The sequence below is a fragment of the Pogona vitticeps genome, chromosome 14, assembly GCF_051106095.1.
Source record: "Pogona vitticeps strain Pit_001003342236 chromosome 14, PviZW2.1, whole genome shotgun sequence".
Lineage (NCBI taxonomy): Eukaryota > Metazoa > Chordata > Lepidosauria > Squamata > Agamidae > Pogona > Pogona vitticeps.
The window spans coordinates 3,052,524-3,068,530 of record NC_135796.1 but is presented as its reverse complement, the minus strand read 5'-3'; the positions used below and the strand labels follow the sequence as shown (position 1 = coordinate 3,068,530).

The following is a 16,007-nucleotide window of genomic DNA, read 5'->3' as shown; positions in this document are numbered from 1 at the left end:
CCGTCCTTTCCCCACGCTTTGTCAACCAAGCCCACGGGGCAAAGTGCCACTTGCAGAGTCTGGAAGACGCAACCCACACATGGCAAGCTTTTCCACGCACAAAACAACAACAACAACGGCAAACGGCCTGGCTCGGCTGGAAGGCCCACTTCTGGAAGGGACTCCCCTTTTGTGAAGGACGGGTTGGCGAGAACAGAAGCCTCAGTCATCTCTGGAGAGGGAGGGGGGTGGGCAATGTCCTCCCTTTCGCCCACCCCACTCCTCTCGCCCGCCGGGAGCATCCAGAGAAAGGAGAGCCGGGAGACAATGCCCGGCCAACCACCACGGAAGGGGGATGGGAACGCCGGGCACCCAGCCATCATCCTCAGCCCCAAAGGCTGGCTTTCCGAAGCCTCTTTCTGCTCCTGTGGCTGCTGGTCATGGGGTGGCTCTTCTCTTCTTCCTAATAGCAAGCAGTGTCCTGTAGTAGCAGAAGGCCGCATGTCCCGGTAGGACTTAGGAGCCCTGGGTTCAAATCCCCAGTCAGCCATAAAAACTTGGGGGGGGGGCAGGAGCGCTAGCAAGACCACCCCCGACAGTCTCTCCCGTACCTTGAAAACCCTCCCCAGCTCATGACAAGTCTGACTTGATGTCTCAGGTTATCCCTAGAGTCTCGGCCCAACAGGTACACCCTGAAAGAGCCACATTTAATCCGTTTGCTATGTTGGTGTCAAAGATGAATAACTTTTAAATGGGTTAAATGTTTTTTTAAAGATTTTTAAATGTTTTATTCTGATATATTTTTATGTTTTGAGTTTACTGCTTATAGTATTTCTGTTTTATTAGTTCTTGTTCTTATTCTTCTTATTCTTATTCTTGTTGTTGTTGTTATAATTATTAACAACAACAACAACAACAACAACAACAACAACAACAACAACAACAACAACAACAACAACAACAACAACAACAACAACAATAATAATAATAATAATAATAATAATAATAATAATAATAATAATAATAATAATAATAATAATAATAATAATAATAATAATAATAATAATAATAATAATAATAATGTTAAATTGTATCTGGTTGTATTTACTGTATATGCTGTAAACTACCCAGAGCGGGCTCAGCCAGATGGGCAATGCAAAAATGTGAATGAATGAATGAATGAATGAATGAATGAATGAATGAATGAATGAATGAATGAATGAAAATAAATAAATAAATAAATAAATAAATAAATAAATAAATGGTTGGAGAAGGGAAGTGGCCACCTTAATTCAACATCACAAACATAGGTCACTACACAGGGATTTACGTAAAGGCAGACTTTCAAGAAGTCACAGTTTTAAAGCCTTCCACCCAAATAGGTCAATCACGTCCCTTCTTCCCACGTTATTATCTCAAGTTCCCCCCTTCCCCAGCCAAGTTACGAAGAACCTTGCCTATTTTGGAAAGCTCTTTCTCAGAAATGAATCCAACAAAATCCACCCCTATTTCTAGTGATAAACCTTCTTCGTAGGCGGAGGCAGGATTGACCTTCTTTCTCAAGAATGAGAAGTATTGTAACCCAAAACAAGGACAACATGACCCTTCCCTGTGAGGTGGGGAAGCATTTCCGTTCAGTACTGAGGGGAATTTGCACAAGGTGCACAAATGTCCTTACTGCTGCCTTGTTGAGTACTTAAAAAAAAAAAACAGAAGCATAGGATGGGTTATACGTGTCCGCCTCTTTTGGACCCATCATCTAGCCCTTCTGGGCATGCAGGTGTGCATTGTTTTGCTTCCCAAATGACAAGAGTTCCACACAGAGGAAATTTTCAGCCTACCACAATCGTGTCCACTTTTTAAAAAGGCAGCTCTTTGCCTCTTTGTCTCCTTCTCATACTGGAGGCCAGAAATCTTGCGGGTCTCGGCCATTTCCACACCGAGCGCCTCCAGGCAGCTTGAGAACACAAATCACTGTGGAAAAATCCTTTACCTTTCTTAGTAAAACAGCCTTCTTCTGGATAGCCTGACGTTGCTCACCACACACCCTCCCATCCTGACCCGAATGCGCTGGGATGGGCCGATGTTTGAAAGCAGGCAAGCTAATAAACTCACTCAAAACGAGGCAATTGGAAACATAAAGCGAAAGTGTGCTGCTTATCTAAGGTAAAGGTTCCCCTTGACATTGAGTCCAGTCGTATCCGACTCCAGGGCGCGGTGCTCATCTCCGTTTCCAATCCATGGACCGAGCATTTGTCCAAAGACCGTTTCCGTGGTCACGTGGCCAGCGCGACTAGACACGGAATGCCGTGACCTTCCCACCGAGGTGGTCCCTATTTATCTACTCGCATTTATATGCTTTCGAATGGCTAGGTTGGCAGGAGCTGGGGGAAGCGACGGGAGCTGCTTATCTACTGCCCCATAAAACTTAAAGCACTCTCTGGGCAGTTTACAGTTTCACTGCTTTATGGTTTAATTATACAAGCTACGCCTCGCTTTCTCCTCCCTGCCCCCAGCAAACCAGGTATTCATTTTATCCACCTTGGAAAGATGGAAGGCTAAGTGAATCTCAAGCCAGCTACTCGAGTCCAGGATCCAACTCAGGTTTGTGAGCAGAGTCTTGACCGAAGTACTGCAGTTTAACCACATGTTGTTCAGAAGCCCAGCAAGGCCCGGCGAATCAGCCTGTATGGCTTGAACCGTTCCTTCTCAACTTTGTGTCATCTAGAGGAGTTGACTCCTGCCATCCTCAGCATAACATGAGGATGATGAAAGTCACCGTCCAGCAACTCTTGGAGGACACCAGCTTAAAAAGGCAGCCCTTGCAGTCTGGGTAGATTTCATTTTAATTTTAATTTTGAAAAAAATGGCAGATAATTTTGACAGTTTAAGTTTTAAAAAAATTTTTTAAAAAAATTGTGATTTAAATCAATGTGACTTAAAAAAAATCAGTTATTTTTATCCACCCTGCTTGAGGTTCAAGCCAAGGGGGGAAAAAACGGAAACGCCTTCATTTCCCGCAGAATAAATATTTCACTTTTAGTGTTCTGGTTGCATGAGAACAGCGTCTTCTTTTCCATCTCTGTGTGTTCTCTCTTAAAGTACAGAACAATATTGATCCACATCATTAGCCAAAATGAATGGCCCTGTGATTCTCCACTGCGTGCCGGTTTCAAAATTACCTGCTGGGTCACCCATTTTTTAAAAAGGCAGTTCATTAAAGACCCACATGCTAATATTTGGGTTGTGGGCGCTGCCTCACCTTTCTGTTCCGGCGACCCAATTCCTGCCTCACAACAGCCCCTCTTCAGGACCGGCCAAAGCCAACAGGCTAAACTCACTAAACCTGCAAATAGAGCTAAGATGTTTTCATCAAAAGTCAACTGCTGGGGTTTGGGAATGAACAAGAGTTTCCAGAATTCCGAATTTCCCCATCACCTCATTCGACTCAATTATATTTTTAGGCTGTCAGTGTTCCTGGAAGCATCACAAGGGGCTGGGTGTGATGACGATCCCTAAGGTCCCTTTCCAGCTCTGCCGTTCTAAGATGACGATCATTTCAATTTTAGTCATTTATTTAAAATATATTACCCTGCGTTTCTCCTTGAAAGGACCCAAGGCAGCTTCCATCATTAAAAAGGCAATATTCAAAAAGCTAAACATTCATCGTTTATACTCCTTGTTTTCATCTTTGAAGATGGTCTTTCAATGTTGATGGAAACAACGACGTAAGCCGCCTTGACTTCTTTTTAAAGGAGAAAGGTGGGGTACAAACAAACCTTTAAAAAGGACTTAACTGCTTTACTGCGGCTTATTTTTGGGGTAGGGCTTATACGACGAGCATCCTGAAAAATCATACTAGGGCTTATTTTCAGGGAAACGTTTTGTTTTTTACTGGTCTTTGACCATCATAAAGTATTCATTCATTCAATATGTTTTGTTTATCCTCAATTCACCCACTTCATCTCGGTCGCTTGAGACTCTTTGCAAAGAGGAGGAAAGAGAGGGAGTTTCACCCACACCCAAGTCCCACTTTGGCCCATGTCAAAGGGACCGAAAGCTCAGCCAGTTCAGCAAATGGCCTCCTTGCGTAGCTAAGCCGCATCACCAGGCTGCAGACTAGAGCAAGATCCTGGAGCTGACAAACCATCAGCCTCCATCAGTATCCATCTACCTAAAGACATCCCAGCTTTTATTTTTCCTCTTTTAACTTCAAGGAACAAGCATGCTGGCATCTCCATGTTCAGCCACACCAAGAACCAACCAGTCTGTTATTGTGTGGTTATAGTGTTCAAAGGCGACTCAGGCGATCTGAGCTACAACCCCAGGCGAGCCATGAAAATACAATAGCTGACCTTAGGGATGCCACTTCTGCCGCCTGATCTACCTCACAGGGTTGTTGTGAGCATAAAGTCAAGCGGAAAGCTGAAGGGAAAGAGGGGTGCAAATGTACCATACTATACAAATAATCCAGGATTCTCTGGAAAAGACCATGGTGCTGGGAAAGGTGGAAGGCAGCAGGAAAAGAGGAAGACCAGATACGAGATGGACCAACTCCCTCAAAGAAGCCACAGGGTTGGATTTACAACAGCCTGAGCAGGGCAGTTGAGGACAGGAGGTTTTGGAGACTGTTCAATTCCTAGGGTTGCCATAAGTTGGAAGAGACTTGATGGCACATAATAACAGCAAAAAACACATACATACACCCATATATATACCATTTGGGAACCTTTTGATGATACAAAACCTGCCATCTGCCGCATTATATCACTTCTACACCTGCCAGAGGTTCTCTTTTCTATGCTGTACAGTGGTGCCTAACTTAGCGAGCACTCCGTTTAGCGACAAAATTGCTTTGCGATGAACTTTTTGCGATCACTTTTGTGATTGCTTTATGATGTTCCCTATGAGGTATTTTCGCTTTGCGATGATCAGTTCCCTGCTTCGGGAACCGATCATCGCAAAGTGACCATTTTCGCACAGCTGATCGGCGGTTTAAAAATGGCTGCCGGGTAAACAAAATGGCTGCCCGCTGTTTTCTCGGACGGATTCCTCGCTTAACAGGCAGCGAAAATGGCTGCGCTATGGAGGATCTTCACTGAACAGTGAGTTTGAAGCCCCTAGGAATGCATTAATCAGGTTTTAATGCGTTTCTATGGGCTTTTTAATACCGCATTACGTTTTCGTTCAACAGCGATTGCGCTGGAACCAATTAACGTCGCAATGCGAGGCACCACTGTATTTGGTCTCACATATACACACAAAGGCCAGGTTTGCACATAACGGTAAACCAAACTTTGGTTTGTTGAAATTATAGTGGAACTGGGGTGGGGGGTGGGTGGAACACCACCAAAAACAGCCAAAACATTGTATTTCTCTCTCCATCCACCCATCCTCAAACCCATGTTAAATGTATCATTATGGCCTGTAGCCAGTGACCTGTAACCCAGGATACGTGGAGGAAGGGACGCATGATACGGTAAACGGGCACCAGCCAGGTGGAAAAGGCTCACCAACTCATCCAGGTTCTTGAGGTCGCACAAAGTCATCCGTTGCGTTCGGCTCGGGTAGACGGGAGACTGGGGCCCCAGATCTTGGCTCGCCTGTTCCGTCGCCTCCCACTCGCCGTAGGCGATCTGGTCCCTCATCTCTTCCTCAATCTCCTCCTCCATCTGGATCAGCATGGGGGCCAGCATCCCGAATTTAGACCCCTTCCTGGCCACCTCTAGCAGGCACAGGACGAAGTTCTTCTCGTTCTTCTTCAGCACCAGGTCGTTGGTCTCGAACATCAAGACGTCCTGGATGCCCAGCTCCTGGCGGCACCACTGGATGAAGTTGGAGATGTTGTCCCGAGCGATGAAGGAGCCGGGCACCACGTTCTTGGACTGGAAGACCACCTCCTTCTGGGGGATTCTCATGGAAGCGGCCGCCTCCGGGTGCGACTGCCGGAACTCCAGCGCAATGCGGTTGACGTTGTTGGCGTGCTGGCAGAGGTCGTAGCCGGTCTCCAGGACATCCATGAAGTTCTCCACTTGGACGTCCAGGTCGTAGAGAGTGTTGAGCCACTCGGCCAAGTCCTCCTTCATCGCGTAGAGATACTCTTCGCTGGAGCGAAAGGGGCGGATGCTCTTGGAGGCCGCCGACTGGATGTTACTCTGGTCCGCCATCTTGCCTTCTCATGGAAGAGTCACTGCTGGAGCAGAGGAGGAGAAAGATTAGAAGAACCACCTAAAAGCGGTGATGGGAATCAATCCTTGATCAGGGATTTAAATAACCCATTTTGGATAACCAGGGTTAATTGTTTCACATCTGGACCCTCCAGATGTCCCTGGATGGCACTTTCCACCAGTCCTAGCCAGCAAGGCCAGGGGTGAGGTAAAAATTATTTATTCAAACTATGTTTACCCCACTTTTCTTCTTTCTTTTTTTAAAAAAAAAATGCGTGTTGGGGACAATACATGGGCTGGGGAATTCTTCATCGTCCAAACAAGTCACTTTGGGGCTGGTTTAGCGAATGTTTGCAGAAATACAAAATAGTCGCTACAGACCTCAAACACTGCCTCTTCTCCAGCAAGGTGGACACAAAATTCAAATTGATTTAATTGGCCATGAAAATTTTTCAAAATTGAAATCAAATCCACCCGATTTCCAAGCCCTTCAGCTTTATATCTTGGAAGTGATAAAGACTCAGTTGTTTGTATTCTTGAAGGCTTTCACGGCCGGAATCTGATGGCTATTGTGGGTTTTCCAGGCTCTTTGGCCGTGTTTTGAAGGTTGTTCTTCCTGACATTTCGCCAGTCTCTGTGGCCGGCATCTTCAGAGGACAGGAGTAGGAACTCTGCCCATGCTCTGTTGAGTTCCTACTCCAGTCCTCTGAAGATGCCGGCCACAGAGACGGGGGCGAAACGTCAGGAAGAACAACCTTCAGAACACAGCCAAAGAGCCCAGAAAACCCACAACAACACTCGGTTGGTTGGTTGTTTAAAATATTTTACCCCACCTTTCTCCTTGAAGAGGACTCAAGGTGGCTTACAACACCGAAAGACAATATTTGAAGTTGGAAACAACGAGTATACAACGGTGATCATAACATCATGAAAAGACAATATTTATAACTAAGAACAATGATTAAAGAGGCATCTTACATCATTAAGAGACAATATTAAAGCCACCCTCAGAAATGGAAAATGCAAAGTTTATTTAAAACTTACACTCCCCCCTCTGCTTTTCCTGACCGATGACAAGCAAGCCCAGCCTTACACAAGGCCAAAATGAGGGGCCCAGCAGGGTCAGGATTGTGTCCGCCAATGGTTCCCAGATGATGCTGGACATCCTTGGCCCCTGGCCATGCTGGCTGACCGGAGTCCAGCAACATCTGGGGACACATGGATGGCAGCCACTGATCTGCACCAGTGATTCTCAACCACCTGCATCTCCTCCCCCCCCCCCCGCCCCAGCCAGCAACATCAACAGTAAGGGATGATGGGAACTGAGTATCAATCCACTCCGAATGCATCCATCATCGCACCTGGTTTCAGAAGCTAAGCAGAGCTAATTAGTACTTGAAAAAGGAAATTTCAAGCTGATGCCAGCCCTAGCATCAGAGAGGAGTCGTAACTCGGTGCTTGGCACCCAACAGTTCCCAGGTTTGATTGCGAAGACTAGGAAGACTTTTATTTCATTATTTCATTTTACAGTCATGCCCCGCTTTACGATTACCCCGTTTAACGACAAATCTGCTTGTTGGTGAGGTTTTTGCGATCGCTTTTGTGATCGCAAAACGATGATTCCAATGGGCAAAAACTGCTTTGCAATGATCGGTTCCCTGCTTTGGGAACCAATTTTTGCTTTGCGGGGATCAAAAACAGCTGATCGTTGGGTTTCAAAATAGCCGCCGGCTGAAGAAAATGGCTCCCCGCTCTGCTTAGGGATGGATTCCTCACTGCACAGGCATGGAAAATGGCCACCCCTATGGAAGACCTTTGCTGGACGGTGAGTTTTCAGCCCAATGGAACGCATTGAAAGGTTTTCAATGCATTTCAATGGGCTTTTTCATTTCGCTTTAAGACATTATCGCTCTACAGCGATTTTGCTGGAATGAATTAACATCGTTAAGCGAGGCACCACTGTACAGTATTTATAGGCCACCTTTCTCATATGGGGTCAACAGTCAACTGTCAACTAAAACCATACAGTAAACACCATCAGAAAGAACCCTTTAAAAAATTAAACATATAACATTAACAATCAAGACTGAAAACAATTTTAAGAAAAAAAATTTAAAAAAATCTCAAAATTCAATAGACGGAAGCACCCATAAAAACCCTGCTTATGGCTTAAAAGCCTGCTTGAAAAGGGGGAAAAAAAACTTTTTCTGTCCTTGGAATAGAAGGAGGGGTTCTCTTTGGGCAGTCCGCCCCAAAGCCTGGGGGCAGCCACCAAGAAGGCTCACCCCCATGCCCTCACCAGACAGGTTTCTGAGGAAAGTGGGGCAGGGAGAAGGCCCTCCCTCCCAGATCTTGTGAGCCCTACCAGGTGATCCAGTCCTTCAGAGACGCCGGGATCCCAATGTGGTCCTTTTGCATGACAAGTATTTGCTCTAGCTTTGAGCTCCAGATCTCCTCGGTCTAAACCTATGTGTTTGCGCAGCTTATTCCCAGGCATAGCATGACCGCCATTTGAGCCTCAAACAGGGGGTCGTTGTCACGTTCCTTCTCCACCCTGCTCCCACCACCAACTTCAATGCCCTTTCTTTTCCAGTTTTTACAGCGCCCCTTCTCCAGTCTTTCTTTCTCTCTGGCTGCCAGAGGGGAAAAGATTCACCAGCATTCATCTCTGCCAAAGAGAAGAGGCCAGCTAAAGCCCCGGGAATATTTCCAGGCCTCGGCCGTCAGCAGATTTGTGAAAAACTCGCCCGGATGAAAAGATGTTCATAAGAAAGCGTGAGATTCCCGGGCAAAAAGGGGGGGAACGGTATCCTGGTATCCCCTCTGGCGAAGCAAGACCCAAACATGGCGAACGGCAGCTAGGTCTCTGTGCAAACACCCTCGGAGTTTCCATGGGGATTCCTTGAGGGTTGGAGGAATTTTTTTTTCCAGTTTGGGAGCAGCCACCCCCCATCCCACCCACCCTACTCGGCCTGGGGCCATATTGCACCCGTCCCTTTCAGGTGCCTAAACAAACTCCTTCTGGCCAAAGTCCCGTGGGCTGGGGCAGGCAATGACTCATCCGGTGCATTCAGGACTACAGGGCGCTCGCTCAGGGCTGTGCTTCCCATTCAGAGCCTGTGAACTTTAGAGAGAAAAGGAGGGGAGGGGGGGCGGTCCTAACCCTGTCCTCCCTCTCATGGCTGCGCTGGCTGGGAAACACAGCATTGCTGGACTTCATTTGATTCTCGGCTCAGGGTTTATCTTCCGGATTTGACATCCCCTCGCGGCCGAGCCCTGAGATATGTCGTGGGAGAAGCAACAGCACAGCCGAGCACACACAGAGTGCCCATAACCCTACCTAAGCCCCCCCCCCACATCTGGGATCAAGAGAAGGGCACGGCTGGCGAGCAGGCTCGGCCAGCGCTTTGATGCGTTAAACCCTGAATCTTTCCCCCTTAATCCTCTTTTCCCCTTTTTTTCCCCCCCCAAGGAAAAGACGGCCGAAATAATGCCCTCAAATGCCAGCAGGCAGAGAGAATGTAATGCTAATATTTCTGAACAGAAGGACAATATAGGTGCATTAAACCAGGAAGAGCTGCAGCCGACATCGCCGCAGTCCGAAGACAAGTTTTTGCAAGCATCTATGTGGCATTACCCCCAAAGTAAATCCCTGCCAGTTGCAAGGACTGCAGAGAACGGCTGGGTAGCTCAACGATTGAGGTCTCCGGCTGCAGAGCCAGAGTGTTGGGGGTTCAATTCCCCCTCTAGGCCTACTTGACAAGGTTGGACTTGACGATCCTGAAGCCCCCCCCTTCCAGCTCTGCAGTTCTCAGATTATTATGTCTGCTGAACAACCCAGTGGTTTAGCATCTGGCAGAGCCAAAGGTCAGAAGTTTGATTCCCCCGTGTGCCTTCTGGACAGGCCCTCGATTCAAAGATCCACGTAATTCCTTCCAGCTCAAAGCTTATTAGATTAGATTATTAGAAGGGCCCTTTGCCCACATTATTTTTTTAATTTATTTATTAGATTTATACCCCGCCCATCTAGACCAAAGGTCTACATTTGAGAGTCCTCACCGGCATCCAGTGTTCAAAGAACGAAGGTCCACCGAGACAGAGCCATCTTTTAAAGCCCAGCCAGTCCATATTAGAGAAATGGAAAGCTGAGGCACGTGGACTGTATGATCATGAGTGCACAGAATAATGGGATGGAGGAACTCACATAATCACACATCTGGGACCATGTTTTCCTTTTGGTCCACCCTAGAGCACTCTCTCTAGGCCTACTCAGAAGTAAGAGTGAGGAGTAGCACCGTGCAACAGATCGTTGTTGTACAGTCTAAGACTTAGACCCTTGCTACTTGAGAGTAGACTCTAAACTGGCACATGTCTACTCTCAAGTAGCAAGGGCTGGTTTAATGTAGGACTAAGCACAGTCAGTGGGTTCTGAATATCTAAAACACCCTTGGCTTCCGCCCCTTCTTGTCTCCTCCTTCTGCCCTTAAAACCCGACCCACCTCTGGAGACAATCTAGTTCACTGGTTCTTAACCTTGGGTTACTCAGGAGTTTTGGACTGCAACTCCCAGAAGCCTTCACCACCAACTGTGCTGGCTGGGGCTTCTGGGAGTTGCAGTTCAAAAGTATCCGAGTAACAAAGGTTAAGAACCACTGCTCTAGTTGAAAGAAACAATATTTTCCAAGTCCTGAAAGACGGGATAGGCCATGAAATGCACTCTTCCCTGCTTGCAGCACGCTGAGATTTCACCACCGTGAACCAGATCAGGAGGGAATATCAAGAAACAGTTGCCTCTTATGTTAATTTCGGCATTCCGGCCCTGAAGGAGTGAATCCAGCTAGGGTGGATGCTTCTAAAACTTCATGATGAACTAAAGGACTGGCTCTCGAAAATGTTCCGGAAGGGAACAGCAATTCAGCAAAGATCTGCTAGAGAAACTAGTCCACATTATTGCAGTTAGAGCAGAGGACTGGATAGGTAAGCAGCCACAGGTATTCTAAGAATGAATGACCTCTGCTATCAATATGCATGCAGATAAAGGAACGGAAGGAAGCACCCATTCATTCTTTCCCTTAAGGCAGCTTTGGAGTTTTAAAATATAGTTTCATAATTCTGAAAGAGGGAGTTGGCTTTCATTTGCAACCTATATGGAAACAGATGCATGAGAAATATAATTTAAAAACAGGCATTTTGGATCAAGGCACTTTTATTGCAAGAACAGCTGGATAGCACAGTGGTTTCAGCGTCTGGCTCCAGAGCTAGAGGTTGGGGGTTCAGTTCCCGACTCTACCTCTTGGACAGGGGCTGGACTGGATGACCCACAGGGTCCCTTCCAGCTTTGCAGTTCTAAGATGAACAGAATTAGAATTTATTCCCAAGCGATAGCTAACTACTTAACGCAAACCATCAATCGTGGCTCACAAACATTAGTTCGTGAAAGATGTCCAAACCCACTACAGACACATGGGTTGGGGTGGCTTTGGCACAGAGGTTTGGATGTGAGTTATGTGTTGGCCTCTCTGGCCTTGTGGCGAAGATAAAACGGGAGAGGATCTCGGGCTTTGCAGAAATCAGATAAAAACATAGCATTAAGTTTGTAAACAAAGCCCAGCTAGACCCACCCAAGCGCTATCTGAACCGGCCTCCTGTTTCCAGCCGTGTCCAGGAGCGGGAAGCAGATGTTCCTTGTGGTTCCTCCTAAAATCTGGCATGTTAAGGTAGACTTCCTTTAAATGTAGACGTTCCATGTACTCATCATGGCTCAGAGCCATTAACAGCTCTACCCCCCCCCCCATGGCGTCAACTCTGTTCTCTGTTCTATTGACATTAACTGGGCAAAACAATTAGTTTTATACATTGAAACAAGTTCTTGCCCCATGATCAAAGACAGAGATGAGCCATGTTACTACTTTGGAATACAAGTCCCCAGCCGGCATGCCAATGTTTGTTACATTTTTTTGGAATACAAAGTTCCTTTTTAAAAAAACAAACATCTCTAATAAATCTCTCTGCTGAAATGACCAGTGGCTGTTACATTGTTGGACTACAAAGTTACTTTTTGATAGATGTATCTCTCTATATAACTCACCCCAGCCAGTATGGTCAACTCCATTCAGGGAGTGACGGTCCAAAAAAAGTACCCCCCCCCAGCTTTGCACCAAAATCACTTGTCAACTCCATGGGGAAAATCCCCGGGCTTCATTCTGGAGATGACTTGCATCATTTTTCTTGCAACGTAACCACTGACTGAGATGTTCGGGGCCCAGGCAAACCGGGGGCTGCAGGTCTGATTTTCAGAGTACACGTGATTTGTGGGTCGGGGCTGCTGAACGTCCCCCTCCTTCACCCCCTGTTTTCTCACAGTCTGCTCCCTCCCCGCTCATTTTTGGAAGAGAGAGATGAAAACGCATCCAGAGGGGTGCAGAGAAGGAAATTTTGGCTTTGCACCCGCCAGCTGTGTGCGCACCTGTTCGTCCCAAAACCCGGATCCCACTCCTGATGCTCTTTCCATCCGGCTGGGGCAGGGCCTGGTTTATTTATTCATTTAAAATATCCCTCCCCTGCCTTTCTCCTCAACAAGGACCCAAAGAGGCTCACATCACTAAAAGACCATGTTTAAAGCTCAAAACAATAAGTATACAAATATTGAAAAGGCAACAAACAAATAGCACTCTAAGAAACAAAAGCAATACTAAAAAGACAGTCAAGCATAACAATCCATTTTTTTAAAAAAACCCTCTCAGGCAGCCATTCAATGGGGGAAAGCTTGCCTGAAGAGAAAAGTCTTTGCCTGCTTGTGGAAGGACAGCCAAGAGAGGGCCAGGCTGGCCTCCTGTGGTAGGGAGTTCCAGAGTCTAAAGGAGCAGCCACCGAGAAGGCCCCTCTCCTGTGTCTCCACCAAACGCACCTGCGAGGGTGGCAGAACCAAGATAAAGGTCGTCCTGATGATCTGGCCACTCCAGAAAAGGCTCATTATGGGAGGAAAGAGTCCTTGAGATCGCTGGGACCCATTAGGGAGGGGCTTTATAGGTTAGAATGAGCACTTTGAATTGTGCCCAGAAACAAATCAGCAGCCAAGAGAGCTGTTGTAACCGTGTGTGTGTGTGTGTGTGTGTGTGTGTGTGTGTGTGTGTGTGTGTGTGTGTGTGTGTGTGTGTGTGTGTGTGTGTGTGTGTGTGTGTGTGTGTGTGTGATGTGATCCCAATGACCAGCCCCGGTCAGCAATCTGCCTGAGGCATGTTGTCACTGTGGCCAGATCGGACTTGTCCAGAAACCGGGGCCACTGGCACGCAAGTTTTAACCGTGGAAAGGCACACACACACACACACACCCGGCCACTGTCGAAACCTGGCCATCCAGGTTCAGAGACAAAGCCAGGGAGGGCCCCCAAGCTGCACAACCTGTGTTTTCAGAGGTGGGGGGGGGTGCCAGCTACTCCGGCTCTCCTCCAGGCGGGTGGGGTGGGCTCGTCCTGCCGCGCTCGCTCGCACCAGCAGGCATGAAATAAAAAAATTAAAAAGACAAGACGCACAATGACTCAGGATTAAGTTTCCCAACCTGTCGTTTGAGCAGGAAAGACAATCCGGCTCAGGGAGGGAGCGGGGGGGGGGAGCAGGACCCAGGAGTCCTGGCTGGGGCTCCAAGGAATCCGATCCACCAACTCAGGCGGAGCAGGGGAGGAAAACCAAAACAGACCCCCCCCAAAACGTGGCAGCTAGCTCACACCTACAGCGGGGGGGGGGGAGGGCTCGCTCCTCAGGCGGTGAAAACACCCAGGTGGACAAGCCACAGGAGGGGAAGCCACGGAAAAGAACGGATTCAGGGCACACACACACGACAGCCCAGACCCCCAATGCGTCTCCCAGGGTTCACGCGCACACACATCTTGGCACACAGCCTTTCCAAATGGTCATTCCAAGTTCTAATTTTCATGACTGTCCCTTAGGGCTTCACCGAAGGAGGAAAAATAAGGGATATGAACTGATTTATTTTTATTTTTTTTTTAAAAAAAAAGATCCATCACAGTCATGGAATAGAACCGTTCCAGCCACAAAAAGGACCACAGGAGTTTTAAAAGTCCAGCTAGAACTTTTACAAACAGTTCTGCAACCCCCCACCAAAACAACCCCCCCCACACACAAATTCTCATTTAAACAACTAGTTATCTCTTGTTCCTCTCTGCCTAAGCATTCTGCAGACTACAAACCCCACTGTCTCCAGCCGGCCAGACGGGGATGATGGGGTTTGTAGTCCCCCCACCCCCACCCCCACCCCCACCCCGGCAATGCGCGTCAACAGACGCCTGGCGAAAAAGCGGCGGCATTTGTGGCAACACGGGAGCCTGACCCGCAGCGCGCCCCCGTCCACACGTTCGCCAGACTCACCTGGGTCACCATGGCGGGTCTTTTGAGGGGGCGAAGGCGCGGTCCCAGCCCCGGAGCAGGGCCGGAGGATGATGGAAGGCCGCGGAAGAGGAACGGCGGCGGGATCACGGTGCCATCCCCATCCCCGCGGGGAGGGAAAGGAGGGAGCGCCGGCGAGGGGGGGGCGCCCTTCAACCCGCCCCGTCCTCCCGCCGCCCGCCACGCGTCATGCCTTCCCCACGTGCGGGTCGCCTCCCTCTTTCCGGGAACTTCGCGCGGGGGAAGAAGAGGAGGGTCGGTTGTGTGTGTGTGTTGTGTGTGTGTGTGTGTGTGTGTGTGTGTTGGGGGGTGTCTCTCTCTCTCTCCCTGCGCCCGGCTCGCTCCCCGCGCAACGCGCATCCAGGGATAAAATCAAATCTATATATCCATAAAGAGAGAGTGGGTGCGCGCGCGAGCTCTCCCGATCCAGACGCGAGGATTTGCGGCGTCGGCCTTGGATGGAGGCGGGCGAGGCCGAGGGAGGCCCGGCCGGGCAGGGCAGGGGAGGGCCGGGCTGGCGATCCCGGGGGCGGAGAGCGGCGGGCGGGGGATCTCTGTGCCAAGGCGCGCCGGCTTCGGGCTGGGTGGCCGGGCGAGGGGAGGCGCAAGGGCGGCGCAGGGGCGGCCTCCGCGCCGGCTGGGAAGGGAAGGGAAGGGAAGGCAGGACAGGCAGGGAGGGAGGGAAGGAGGCAGGGAGGGCGATCGCGCCGGCCGGGGGGGTCCGGGAGGGGCAGGGCAGTCCCCCTTGCGCTCTCCTCGGGGCTGCGCGCCGCCCTCCCTCCGGGGCCCCGATCCTCACCGCCTCCTCCGCCTCCTGCGCCTCCTCCTCCTCCCGGCGCGCCTCGCTCTCATCCGGAGGAGCCGCCGAGCCCGCCCCCTTCTGCTCGGCCGCGTCACCGGCCCGGCTCCGGCGAGCCAGGGAAAAGGCGGGGCGGGCCCTCTGCCCATGCTCAGAGGCGCCCGCGCCAGCCCTTCCCCCGGGCGGTGGGGCGGCGGGACGGGAAGGCCAGGGGGAGCGCCGTCTGCCCATGCTCAGAGGCGCTCTGCCCTGGGTTTTCCTGAGAAGCTTTGCGGCGGGCAGGGGCGGGGCGGCCACCCTGGAGGAGGAGGGAGGGGGGATGCACTCTGCACATGCTCAGGGGCACTCCTGGTTTCTTCCACCTGGGCGTTTTCCAAAAGCCCCGTTCGGGCGGGGATCCGGCTCCGAGGTGCCTGCCCGCCACGCCTTTCCCGCAAAGCTCCGTGTGTGTGTGTGTGTGTATTTCGGGGGGGGGGGCCTGGGGGTTGAAATCTACCTCGCAGGGTTGTTGTTGGGGAGAATATTTCATCACCCCAGCGTTCCATGCTGGAGGCAGGAGGGTGGGATAACGACTGTCTGGCCCCGCGCCACATGCAAGGCTACAAGGCGCCCAGATTTTACCCTGGGGAGTCGGGAGGCTCCGATTCAATTCTGGGGGGGA

The 16,007-nt window shown here is 49.6% G+C and overlaps 1 protein-coding gene across 2 annotated transcripts in view; it reads right to left on the bottom strand.

The window, feature by feature from the left end:
- GAS2L1 (growth arrest specific 2 like 1) overlaps positions 1 to 14,815 on the bottom strand; it is a 46,920-nt gene extending 32,105 nt beyond the window's left edge. The window contains exons 1-2 of one of the 2 annotated variants that reach the window (XM_072983749.2): positions 14,530 to 14,815; positions 5,493 to 6,172 (exon numbers count right to left, since the gene is read on the bottom strand). In XM_072983749.2, the coding sequence (XP_072839850.2) occupies positions 5,493 to 6,146 (654 nt within the window). In that variant the 5' untranslated portion in view covers positions 6,147 to 6,172; positions 14,530 to 14,815. The remainder of the gene's footprint in view (positions 1 to 5,492; positions 6,173 to 14,529) is intronic. The other variant, XM_072983750.2, reaches the window with a different exon arrangement.
- Between the last annotated feature and the right edge of the window lie 1,192 nt (positions 14,816 to 16,007).